The sequence below is a fragment of the Convolutriloba macropyga genome, chromosome 2 (assembly GCF_964194025.1).
Source record: "Convolutriloba macropyga chromosome 2, txConMacr16.3, whole genome shotgun sequence".
NCBI lineage: Eukaryota > Metazoa > Xenacoelomorpha > Acoela > Convolutidae > Convolutriloba > Convolutriloba macropyga.
In genome coordinates this window covers 23385151-23398578 of record NC_134469.1, presented here as the reverse complement: position 1 = coordinate 23398578, position 13428 = coordinate 23385151, and the positions used below count along the sequence as shown (strand labels likewise).

Sequence of the window (13428 nt, the reverse complement as noted above, 5' to 3'; positions counted from 1 at the left end):
CTCTTTGTTAATGCCGCACTTCAGCTGTTGTTATGTAGCGGAATGTCATCATCTCTGATTCTCATTAACAACGAGTTATTGTATAATACATGTTTTTATCATACATGACTTAGCATGCACTTTTTAGGAAATCATTTTTAATTGCTCTCAAAAGCAGTTTGTAGCAAATATTAATCCTGTTAGTCCCTTTTATGCAATTTTTCGCTTGGCCGATTTTTTGTCTGACCCATTTGACTTTCGTCTTCAAAAACGGGATAAAGAGGTAGCGCCCAATTTGGGTTAACTTCTTCAGGAGCCGTTCAGCCCACTAGTCTGCAAGTATGCGATTAACAGAAACTGTTTTGGAGACTTATGGTGTAAAGGGCTGTTCTTAAAAATTCATTTTACCCCACCCACCCGTCGCCTCAACATCAGTCCCCCAATCCACTTTTGCACCCCAGCTGCGCTTTCCTTACGCCCCTTCAATTAATCTAAAGCTAGCCTCACTAAACCGTGGCTAGCTACTGACGAAGCCAACCGCTCGTCGGTCTTTTGAGAGCAATTCGCCCGACGTTAGTCAGTTATGTTTGATTAAAAATTAGTTGTTAAAGAACTAATTCAATTATATAACCATATTTACAAATGTTTTTGCTATATCTAGTATCATCAGGTAAAATGCAACTTAGTCAATTTATTTACAATTAAATTGATATCAATTAGTATTTTGTTAAAACGAAAATTTCTGATATTCTCTTTTCGTTTACATCTTAAATTTGTATTCATGATCTCTTCTTTTATCATTTGATAGTTTTCTATAATTTTATACCGTTTCGGTGAGTGTTTGGAATATTTCAGGGTTTTAATTCGCTAAAACGTAATTTTCGAATAAAGATAAAAGATAATTTTCGACCTGAGATTGATAATTGAACCTGCTTTTCGGTTGAAATCTCAAAATAATGGATGATGCATTGATAAGATATGTATTATATATAAAAGTTAGGTGTATTTGTTAATGCTATAGATTCCAACTAGGCATATGTAAAATAGACGGTTGAAGTAAAAATTAAAATCTGTACTTTCATCTGTATTTAGTGCCTCATGCCAACCTTCACGTGAAGTTCAATCCCTTCTGCGTTGACTTTGACCCCAATACTCTGATTTGGGTGAACGCCTTTGCGAAAAGAGTCTCCAAGGATGTGGTAAGTCCTGATTGCATTTTGTGCATGGTATGGTAACAACCGATTACTTGTTCAAAGCTAATTAAATACATTCTGTCTTAGTTTGATCGGACGAGTCTAACTACTGTCTTAATTTGACCTAACGGCTCCACATCTTCCAGCTATAAAAACCTAAAGTTGCATTTCAACTTGACAACCTTGCCCAAATGACATCTTTGTTGCGATTACTGTAACGATTGTTGTCCCACTTAAGACAAGGAAAGCTTTACACTGGCCAGTTTGTTTTAGTGGTTCCAAATCTGTCCGGATAATTTATTTCGGCCTTTCGCTTTTGTTACTGTATATCCACTATATTTCTACCGGTGCATTACGAATTCGTTTTATAACAGTTTGCTAAGCTACGTTTTTTCAAATTTTTTAAAATATCAAATTAGACTGGGTTTGCTATAGATCGCACAATACGGGATGTATGATAGTTCAATCTGATAGGGAAACAAATCGAGGGCAATGATAAGACCTCTTTATGCAACACTATTTAAACTTAAGCTTTTGGTATTGCTTTATGTACTCGCGAGTAGAGATATGAGACGCTGGGACAGTAACAGTTGAGTTGCAGCTCAAGTAATTTGTAAATACAGGTAACTGTAACAGATAATTTACTGCTAAAGAATATTTTCCATACAGTACAGAGTATAAATTTACTGCTCAAGAATTTATGCTCAAATAAAAGAGTGTAAAACGTTATTTTCTGCTCACATCTGTTCATGGTTGTTGTTTCGTTCTTTTGTGTTACTGTTGTAGTCCCCTTTTCTTTCTTTTCCCCCGTAACTTACTATAACTGTAACGAGAGTATTACTATAACCTAAATAGTTGCTATGACAACAGAAATTTTAATTGCTCTCGAACAAATTCGTAGCATTTCTTGTAGACGTGTTTTTTTAAATGCAAATATTTTGCTTGGCCGTTTTTGTGCTTTTATTCTAGAACATTCTTTGACTTCTCAAGTGACTTTTTCCTGCTTTCGTTTTTGAGCGATCTCTATTGCTCTCACTCCGAAGTAAAGCCTGTTGCTAAAATAAAATCAATTGCAGCAAAGCAAGTGATGGATCGGGAGGTCCATAATTCGAATCCCCGCGTCGTTGTCAACTGTTTTTGCACCCATAAAGAAAAACTTATCTAGGTGATGCCCCTGAATGAAATTGCATCGCATGTTGTTGGAGAGCAATTCTTCCAACATTAGCCGGTTTATGTTTGTATAAAGGGTTTCTTCTGGACATAAAGGCGACTTCTAGTTCTTTTTTTTGTTATATTTAATAATCAGATAAAGTTATCCTTATTTACTTTTTGAGGGCCTGCATTACCTTCCTTTTAAAACTAAAACTTAAACTTCCTTTTAAAACTTTTAATGAGTTGGGCTTGGTCTTTTGTTTTTGTTTTGATATTAAATGGAATTGGATGTAGTGTTTGGTTCATTGGTGCAATAACAGTAAATTACAATGAAACTCTTTATATGCTAACACAATACAAATGAAGGCAGTGTACCGCTTTTTGTATTCATTTCAAATTTGATACGGTGTTGTATGCTTAAATTTCAGCAGTAAATTTGGCAAGGAGGCTCGGTAATACGCGTTCGCACATGATGTTGTGAATCCGCTCATCCACATTCTTGGCTCAAATATCTAACAAATCAAACAGAGATCAAATTATAAAGTGTAGATCATGGTTTGTAATTTAAATCTTGTATTCTCAAACTAGGAAAGACACATATAAGTGAGGTTGATAACATTTTGTTTTCGTATCTTTCAATTGATAGAACAAAAACTGAACAGTAACACATATTTTGTTATAGCTGCGAAGCTGTAAGCTGAGCGTAGCTATATTGCTGTGCTCTTGGTTTTTTTGTTTCGTCGTCTGACGCTTCATTTTCGTTTTACATTTGTTCCAGAACATTCTGTCTCGTCACTGCTTAAATGGCATTTTCGCGCTTGATTTCACGCTTTCTGCGTGACCTAAATTGCGGTTATTCAGAAACAGAATCTGTTCCTAAAACAAATTTGATTGTAAAAAACAGATTGTATGGTCCGACAGCCGAGTGGTTAAGGCGACTGGCTGTTAATCCGGAGATCGTCGGTTCGAGACGCGACAGGGAAACTTTTTTTGCACCCAAAAACAACCTCCTTTGAAATAAACTTGTAAGTTTTACAGGCGGCGGCGATAACTATTATCAACTCACTTCTGTATCTTTTTCCATCTGTATTTTACGGCACGCAAGTCTATTTCGCAGCTATTCCGGCAATCTGGCGGCTATGTTTGAAAAAAGAATTTATCAGTAATAATATTTTGAAAGCATAAAAAGAACGATTTGATTGCCTAAAAATCTAATTGTATCGAACATCAGAAAGGAGATTTGGAATGCAATTTCTGTTCAATGTTCAAGCTAAGTTGCAAACACTAAGCTCCATCAAAAAAGAAAGCTTCAGAATTATTTGACTTCGATAACCCCTATCTAAATCAAAGGTCTTGCATTTCAATTAAGTTCAAAAAAATATCGACTGACCAGAAACCCTTCAGCATGTGGCAAACAATGACCTCAAGAACAGAAGTTTAGCAGCCGAGTGTTAGAATGCAGCAACACATTTGGTATTTGGCTCCTTTGATTGTGAGCCAAATATGTGATGCAAAATATCTGCAAAAACAAATGAAAAATCTGGAGAATAGAAGAGCAATTTTCTTCAAAACAATGATAATTTATCCAAACATATCATGTTAAGTTGAAAAATTGGACACTTTATTCCAAAGCAGTAATGTTGCGGAGAACCCGCAAATGGTCCTTTCAGGAAAGTTACTGCAGTTCAAAATCAGCGAGCTTTTCATAGTATTCAATAAATGAAAACGACAGGAATGGTTTCTTATTTGCAGTTTGCGGCAAAGTGGCAAAAATAACAAAGCAAGTAAATATCAACAAATGAGGGCTAGATTGAAAATATCACGAAAGGCAATCAAACCTAAATGGTGTCTTGATCAGTAACTCGAGCTAAACTGAAACTGAAACCACTACGTCTGCTAAAAATCAACACAAGTTGTTTTTGATAAAACGAGACAAGACGACAGAAAAACAGGGCAAACTATAAAAACACAATTTCTAAAAAAAAATTAGGACGTAAACAGTTTCATTTTTTCTATAGAGGGCAGCTTCGAGTTGTCTTGAGACTATTTATACAATTCGAAAAGACAAATAACAGGTAGGAAAACTTCCATTGATGGCTCCATAGAGAGCGTAATGGTCCTGTCTCGGGATTAAGTGATGATACCACTAAAAGAATTACAAAAGCGGGCAAATTTACAAAGAGGGAAAATATTTGTTGTAGAAGCCAATTGCCATAATTTATGAACTGGAAACCTGTCGATAATGAGGTTTAAGGATAAGAAAGCAAATCAGTCAAATGTCTCCTTTGCTTCCTTAATAAGCTCAGTTGTCTGCTCTGTAATCAACATTAGTGATCAGACCTCGAAATGAACCAAAAATTCCAATGGAACTCAATATTTCACCAAAAATTTACGATTCGAGACTCTGATGTCAAAATAGTGAAACATATAAGATAATGAGAAACAAACAAAAAATCATATATAGATAGGTTCATTCATGCATTTTTTAACTCAAAGGGAGCTTTCTGCAATGAAACTGAGTAAAACGACCACAAAAATGAGAACATAGTCAATGCCGTAGAAATCATTTGCTGGCCAGATATCCATTCAAAAAATAACATCTTTGGAAGATTAGAGTACATTTATGATAAAAACAGCAGTCACATTTCCCCACGCAAATATAATTATCTAAAATCCGATCAATTGTTAGAACAAAAAATTTTCTCTCCACTTTTAAAACAAGTTTTAAACGAACTTTTAATAAACAATTGTTTGCTGTAAAACTGCTCGTTCTTTTGATCTCGTTTCTAGCATTACCTAAGTAAATTTTTTTGGACTCACTGACGTTTGAAATATGGCTCCTATTTATAATGCGAAACTTTCGATTGTCAACACTATAAGGAGACTAATAACAGACTTTCTAGTGGTTCGCTCCTAACAAAAATTTTTCGCCAATAATAACATAATTGGCAAAAATTGGGGGCGAAAAGTACTCTAATTTGAATAAAATTAGAGTCAGAATCAGACAACTATGAACTGCTGATAGGACGCTGATTATCAAAATGTGCGTTGTCCGTGTGAAATAATACAATACAGCTTAATAATCTGTCTTATCAGAAAATCTGGAAGTTTCAGTTCCTGATATGATCACTAGATAATAGATGCCCAAATACTTTTTTCGTTGGTTTAGTAAGCTCGTTTCAGCAACTTTTAGGGCAGCATTTATGCCAAAATTGGACAAAAGGAGGTAATCACTGTTGATTTAACCACAAAAAATTGGAAATGGTTGTTATGACCCCTAAACGGTGCCGGTGCCTCTTTAAACCCAAAACAGCTAAAGAAGGCTGATTTGACACCTAATCAGAAAAATAACTTAAAAGGAGGCTAATTTTGGTCCTAGGTTTAGTACAGAAAAGCTGAATTGTTTAAAAAATCCACTAAAGTTGCTTTTTAGACCACTTGAAGCCACAATGGCCTCAAGTGGTCTTTATTATTAGGATTGTCATTGATTGTTGCTTTTTCGGTAGAAGTTACGCCAGAAATGAAAATTGGCTGACAATCTCTGAATAGACAGTAAATTTGAATGAAGAAAGGCTAAATTATCAAAAATCTGATATCGGTAGAACACCGGTAATGTATGGCAAAAAATTTGATGAAATATTCTAAAAATGACAAACATTCTAAAAACGCCATTTGCTTATAGACTTATAAGAAAAATTTCCAGATCAATATTCCAGAAAGCGGAACCGAAAAAATTCGTCTAATTTGATTGTTTTGTTGTTTTTAGGGCAGTTTAAGTGTCAAGTAGGTGCACAGCTAGACTAAAACGGCACAATTGGCGCCAATTTTTCGAAAAATTTTAAATTATTGAAAAATCAGCGATGGTGATTCTCATTTTTTTCATACAATAGCAAAATTGTTAAAAATTCCCCTAAAAGGGAACGAAAAGGTAAAAAAAACAGTGCAGAGAGAATATAAACCTGGATATCTCCTCAAAAAACGATATTTGATTGAAAAATAAATATCAATTTAAAACTCTACTCTCAGTTGGCTTTCTTATGATGGCACCAATGTCTTTCTATGTCAAATATCGATCGGCCAAAGTTCTTCCCATATAGTTTGCCCCACTATTTGGGGGTCGCAAGAAAATGGGGCAACATGTGATGCGTCTGATCTTTCGCCAGTCGACAATTGTTCTGAAATTTTTTTGGTTAATGATTCTAGCTTTTTTGGAAGTAAGCTGTTTATTAATAGCCGCCTTCAGTCAGCCTCTCAAACTTCTATTATTTAGACGCTCTCCTTTTTTAATTTCGCTTTACCTGTTGATCACGTTTTTCATTTTACATAAGTCACAATTTTCACGTTTGACATCTGACTTCCTTTTCAACTGAATGGATTTTAAATTTTCACGCATTGAATTACGCAATATAGTGAATACGGTCAAAGTCAAAAAAGCAAAATCAAAAGAAACGGGACAAACCAATAAGCCCGGTCGCTAAGTCATTGAGAATTCGGTTATCAAAGGTCATTAGAGTGTTTGCTAGCTGATATCGGTGTTAAGCTTATTAGCTTTCAGTTTAGAGGCTGAATTAAGTATATTTTTAGAATCTAACTGAAACTGCCCCCGAAATTAGAATACTTTTTGACTCTGAAAAAAAATCCATAAAAATTTCAGTCATTTTGTCTCTTCTGTTTCAATCCCATTGTGCATCAAGCTCGTCAACGGCGGCTATTTTAATAATTTAAAGTTTAATTTTTTTACATAGTTTTTTGAGCGGCGTCGATAATTTTTTTAACTTATATCTATCTGATTTATCTCGAACGAGGTAGAAGCAATTATTGCAAAAGGGTCTTTATTGAAAGCCAGTGTCATCCGCTCAATGGCTATTATTTAGTCGCTCTCCTTTTTACAATTCAAAGAATTTGAATTGTATTGGGGCGCTGTCTTTTTTTCTAAGATCTGTTCACGCATTTTCATGATTTTTGAAGTCAAATTGGTCACGCCGAAATTGGTCACGCCGAAAAGTGATTTTGGTCACGCCGAAACAGGAAGTGGAGCGAAAAAGCGAGTGGTTTTGCGGCGTGAATTTTTTTCGCTCTAACTTCAAAGTAGAGTGAGAAAACGATGTTTGAACAAAATTTGCTTTCTCGCCAGTGGTTTTTTTGTTCACATGTGGCAATTTCACTTTAATTTTTAATGCTTTCGATTTTGTCTTTTTTCGATATTTGAAGTCAAATTGGATTAGTGATTTTGGTCACACCAAAATTCTTTGAATTGTACGTCAAGTTTTCTCCTGCTATGTTTTTTTAAATTTGCTTTATCTTTTGATTGCGTTTTTTGTTTTACACTCACTATTTCACTCATTATTTCAACTGAAGGGATTTTAAATTCTTTCAGGCATTCCATTACGCAATGTGGTGAGTACTGTCAAAGTCAAAAGATCAAAATCAAAAGAGATGAGATAAACCGATAAAGCGCGGTCATTAAGTCATTGAGAATTCGGTTATCAAAGGTCATTAGAGTGTTTGCTTGCTGATATCGGTGTTAAGCTTATTAGCTTTCAGTTTAGAGGCTGAATTAAGTATATTTTTAGAATCTAACTGAAACTGCCCCCGAAATTAGAATACTTTTTGACTCTGAAAAAAATCCATAAAAATTTCAGTCATTTTGTCTCTTCTGTTTCAATCCCATTGTGCATCAAGCTCGTCAACGGCGGCTATTTTCCGGCAATCTGCCCGCTATGTTTTAATGTTGAAAGGCAATGTATTTAAAGTGCTTTTTCCCTGTCATTAATTGTAGAAAGGAAACCCGCTCAATTGTTCATTTGGCTCAATATTAACGTAAATGTTTTAAAGTATGCTGGCAGAAGCCGTTTTTGTGTAGTTCATAGAAGAGTTAAGATTAGTTTGACATGAATATCGTAATAAATCGTTTCTTATTGTAGCGGTAAGCTGAGCTGATGTACTTTGCGGTGTTCGTGGTTTTTAATTGCTCTCGAACAGAAGAAATTATTGTAAACGTGTCTTTTTATGCAAATTTTTCGCTTGACCGTTTTTTTTTTTACTTCGGAGTACTTCTACGCCCTTGACTTTTTGCATGATCTAAAATTTTCTCTCAATCCCATTTTCCAACAGCCGAGCTCAATTGGCGGTAATTTAATACTGAAAAGCAATGCTAATTGCGCCGAAATTGGTTTAATCTTTCTTTTTAAATCTTTTTAGGGATATATATATATATATATATATATATATATATATTGAATTGTAATTCAGGATTTGTCCTGCTATGTTTTTTTTGGTCGTCTGATGCTCTTTTTTCCTTATAAAATTTTTCACACCGCAAAGCTGATAGTAAAATTTTCTGAATTAATTCTTCCTCTCTCTAACGGCATTTGCGTGTGTGACGGCATGTCTCACTCAATTTAACAAAACTTTTTGGCCAGTTGCGTGGTTAGATTTTGATCATACGTGACTCACCTCAGTCAATAAAATGACTTTTGCATTTTAACATTGAGCATTCCTCTTTAACTTTTCTGAAGTAGTATTTTGATAGTAGTTTCCTTTTCAGTGTGAAATCTGTGAGAGAAATTTTTGTCATTTTTCGAAGATATGCTGGACGGTCAACAGTTGTTAAGTTAGTCTTATAATTATGCTAAATCTTTTATTCTTTATCCTTTATTCTGAATGTTTTGAGAATATTTCCTCTATGCAGTTGAGAAATTTAGTGATGCTATTTTTGATTGAAGGATGACGGGGGACAAATACCACCGCGACGTCAGGTAACAGTGACATTGGCGATTGGTGATGGAATGGTAGTTTTATACTGGTATTTTTCAGCTGAGTGTAGTTCTGTCACCCACCAACATGCCACTCTACATCCGTTCTTTTGTCATTTAGTTGACTTCTCATTAGTACTTTAGTTTTTCCATGTTTTCGCTCTGTTATTTCATTTTTGCGTGCTAGCCAACAATGAGCAGTAGCCGAATGCTGAAGGATCAAAAACTATTTCATGTATTGAAACTGAGAAATGCGAACTCATACTGGAATAGCGTTGCGGCCCAAAAGTGACCTGATTTTGTTAGCCGCCTAGTTCCAAATGAGATCCTACGCAATTTGGACTTTTTGCTCTGTATAATTATGCACACTTTGTTTCAGCAAATGCCGGAGCCTAACAGCACAGAAGTGGTGCTGCACGTGGACTTAAAGGCTGAATTTTTAATGCCACAGGTAATTTTTAAAAAGCATCCAATTACTTAAGGAAATCACAACCGAAACCTGGGCTGCTTATGAATGTAACAAAAGCATAAGTGGTTTAACAATCTTCAACATCGAAATAGGAAGATCTTCTTCAATATAGGAGCACTCTTACATAAAAATGATATTAGTATAGCGAGCAAGTATTTTGATTTTCGGGGCTATGGGCAAGTCAGGCGCCTAAAAAAGCTGCTAAATTTAGAAAAATGGCGAAAAGTTTACTGTAAAAATTGTTGTACTCTAGGTTAAATTTACGCTTGAAAAGCACCCCGAAGAGCAACCAGACAGGCCGAGGGGAATTGAGGTGGCAATGTCGAGTGTCACCATGACTAATGTTCACGAAAAGAGTCTTACTGATAGAAAGAAAATGCTGAGCACGGTCACGGATACCTTCATTGCCAGACAGAAGACCAGTTTCAGAACGCATCAAATTGGTAATTTTCAGTTATCATTGGCAATGAGGACTCCTTTCGTGTTTTCTAAGCCCTCCGCGGTATGGGTAGCCATTTGAAGCGACACAGGCAAGTTTGCACGAAAAGAATTTTGATTTCGAGGTAATCGATTTCTTTATTTGCACTCAGTAATTATACAAGTGATATCCGGAGGGCATTAAGTCGCTGAGGAGTTCTCTGAGAGCTCATTCCAACCGTAACCGCGCACTATTGACTAATCCCCACAAGCTGCCCCTCACCCCGCTCTGCTCAACCCCCCCCCCCCCCCCCCCCCCGCTACATTAAGCTTAAGATAGTCTCTATAACCTGAAGCTAGCTACTGGCAGAGCCGACCTCTCTCCAGTTATTTGAGAGCAATTCGATCGACCTTAGACTGTTTTGTTTTTAATAGCCGCCCTCATCTTCTCAGCCGGCTATTATAGCGCTCCTATTTTTTTGCAATTCAAAGAATTTGAATTGTATTGGTGCGCTGTGTTTTAAGATGTGTTCAACCATTTTTCAATGACTTTGATCTTTCAAAACGGGATAAACAGGTAAAGCCCAGCAGGCTTTAGGTTTCATTAGAAGCCCAATGTGGGCTTTAGTAGTCCTTCAAGTGATTACAGTGGTGCAATTGCTGGGATGACCTTAGTTTAAGGTTAAAAGGTCATTTTTAGGAGTTTTTGGGCTCAAAATGGTACAATTTTTCATGTTTTTTGATTTTTTGTTTTGATTAGTCTTAGGTTGAAGCTTTTAAAAGTTGATGAAGGCCTTTTGTGAGACAGAATTGCTTGTTATGAGCATTTTATGAGCTTATGTTTTGGTACTACAAACATAAACACCCAAAATGATACTAATTTTTAATTGCTCTTGAACGCAGTTCATAGCAATTATTGTAAATTGTGTGTCTTTTTATGCAAATTTTTCGCTTGACAGTTTTGCACTTTTCTTCTAGAACATTTTTTTACTTCTCAAGTGACTTTTTCACGCTTTCGTTCATCATTTTTGAGTGATCTCTAGTGCTCCGAAGTAAAGCTTGTTGCTAATATAAAATCGGTTGCAGCATAGAAAAATTAAGTGACTCGTAGCGCAGTGGTTAGTGCGCTTGGCCATGTTTCGGGAGGTCAGTGGTTCGAATCCCGGTGGGCTCGAGGTTTTTTGTATCCATAAAGAAAAATTGATCTTTTCTAAAGACCATGAATTAAATTGCCTCGCCTGTCGTTCAAGAGCAATTCTTCCGACATTTGTCGGTTTGTTTGCAATTTTTTTCAGGTTTTTTGTAAATTTATGTCATTTTTTGTGGTTTTTTAGCCCTAGGTGTCAAGAAAACTCCTCTAGGGTTTGATAACTGGTTTGATGATAGATTACTGCATGGTTTCTAGTGGTAATGGAAGGGTTTTTTTGCCATCATGATTTTTTAGCATTTTTTGACAAGTTCTTTCATATTTTTGACATTTATTGTCATTATTCAAGTTGTTCGAGTCTCAGGGGCCAGAAAACCTCATCAGGGGTTGGGGTTGGATAATAAGTTACTGAAAAATTTTGTGTTGCCATGGAATAGGTTTCAACTTTTGAATATCACAAATTTTTTGCAATTTTTTTTGACAAAATTCGCATTTTCAGTTTTTTGAAAATGTTCGTCAATTTTTTCAGTCTTTCCGGTTCTTCTTTATGGTATTTTCATAGGGCACTACATAGTTTCTCTTTACAATGGAATGGTTTGTAACATTTTAATGTCTCGAATTTTATCATTTTGATAAAATCTGCAATTTTTTTTAAGGCTTCCCAGTTTTTTCGTCAGTTTTTGATATTCGTCCATTCTCAAGTGCGAGAAAACATATTCCACTTTCTGATATAAAGCTACTGCGTGGTTTTTAGTTTCAATAGATTTGTTTTCCACAATTTAACCTCAATTTAACCTTAATTAAGTTTTTTGATGAATTTTGCAATTTTTTCACGTTTTTTTTCAAAACATTTTCATTTTTTATTGCCTCAGTAGCCAGGTAACTTCATCCAGGGTTTGATAGTATGTTATTAAATAGTTGCTAGGGGGCAATTGAATGGCGTTCGACATTTTAATAGAACAAATGTCTATATTTTGAAGTTTTCTAAAAATTATTGCCTATCGATCTATGAGCCAATGAGTTTTTAATTGCTCTCAAACGAAGTTTGTAGCAATTATATTAGTCCTGTTGGTCTTTTTTTATGCGATTTTTCGCTTGACCGATTTTTCGACTGACGCTTTTGACTTTTCGTCCTCAAAAACGGGATAAACAGGTAGCGCCCAGCGGGCATTAAGTGCTCTTAGAGCCTTTCAGCTCTGTTTCAGCTCAAACTGTTTTGGAGACTTATACTTATGGTGTGAAGGGCGGTTCTGAGAGGTTGAGAAACCCCCCCCCCCGTTGACCCCCATCCCCACCGCGCTGTTGCCCCCCCCCCCCCCAAACCCAGTGTTGCCCCCATCAGCCCCCAGTGCACCCCCCCGTGGCTAGCTACTGACGAAGCCAACCGCTCGCCGGTCGTTTGAGAGCAATTCGCCCGACGTCAGTCGGTTATGTTTTAAAGCTTGGAATTGGGTTCCTGGATAGCCTCTAGAAACACAGAAATGAGTCTGAAGATACTAATATCACGATTTTTAACAACCTTTCCTTATAGTTTGCAATTGATTTTTTCTAAATTTTTTGTTCTTTTTCGAGTTAATCGATCTTCAAGGGCCAATGATTTTTTTTCAGGTCTTGCTGATATAATACTGGACCAATTTCAGAAACAAAAATTGGTTTCGAACAGATTTTTTAAATAGGTATTTTTAAAGGGAAAAATTTGCCTTAGGTTTAAAAGCTCCAAGAGTTTTAGCAATGAAAATATAGTTTAGTTTTGATTTTTTGTCTCAATTTTTTAGATGATTTTGTTTGTGTTCTGGCTGGCATTGTTCAATTGATCTGCTGGTCAGGTGGAGTACGTCTGAGTTTTTCTTTCAATTCTTTGAATTGTAATTCATGACTTGTTCTGCTATGTTTTTTTTTACTTCGTCAAACTTTTTCGCTTTAACCATTTTGCCACCTTTTCGACATTTTGCGTGAAATATTTTTGACTTCTGTAGGCTAGTTTCTCTCTTCTCTCATTCTGCTAAAAGTGAATTTGAACAGCAGCTGCTCAGCAAAGCAATTCAAAATGAAGAGAGTCAGTATTAAAAAAAATCAAAGTCAGAAATAGAAACGAGATAAACCCATAAAGCCCATTTTTAGATGCCCGGTACTTGAACTTTGTTCTCATAAGTTTTAGCTACTATCTATAATGCTTATTGGTGTTGATACCACACCCTGTAGCCTCTCACTGAGAGACAGGAGTATGTTCAATTACGAAATGACATCAAAATAAATCGCACTTAAAAATGTTTTTATACAAAAATCATTTGTTGATATTTTATTTTCTTTCAATCC

At 35.8% G+C, this 13428-nt stretch overlaps 1 protein-coding gene across 3 annotated transcripts in view; it reads left to right on the top strand.

Annotated features, from left to right (window-relative positions):
• The window catches only part of LOC142358300 (bridge-like lipid transfer protein family member 3B), a 381846-nt gene that overhangs the window by 325527 nt on the left and 42891 nt on the right, over positions 1-13428 (top strand). For 2 of the 3 annotated variants that reach the window (XM_075409735.1, XM_075409727.1), the window contains 4 exons: positions 1072-1178; positions 9050-9082; positions 9459-9530; positions 9802-9991. In XM_075409735.1, coding sequence (XP_075265850.1) covers positions 1072-1178; positions 9050-9082; positions 9459-9530; positions 9802-9991 — 402 coding nt within the window. The remainder of the gene's footprint in view (positions 1-1071; positions 1179-9049; positions 9083-9458; positions 9531-9801; positions 9992-13428) is intronic. The other variant, XM_075409739.1, reaches the window with a different exon arrangement.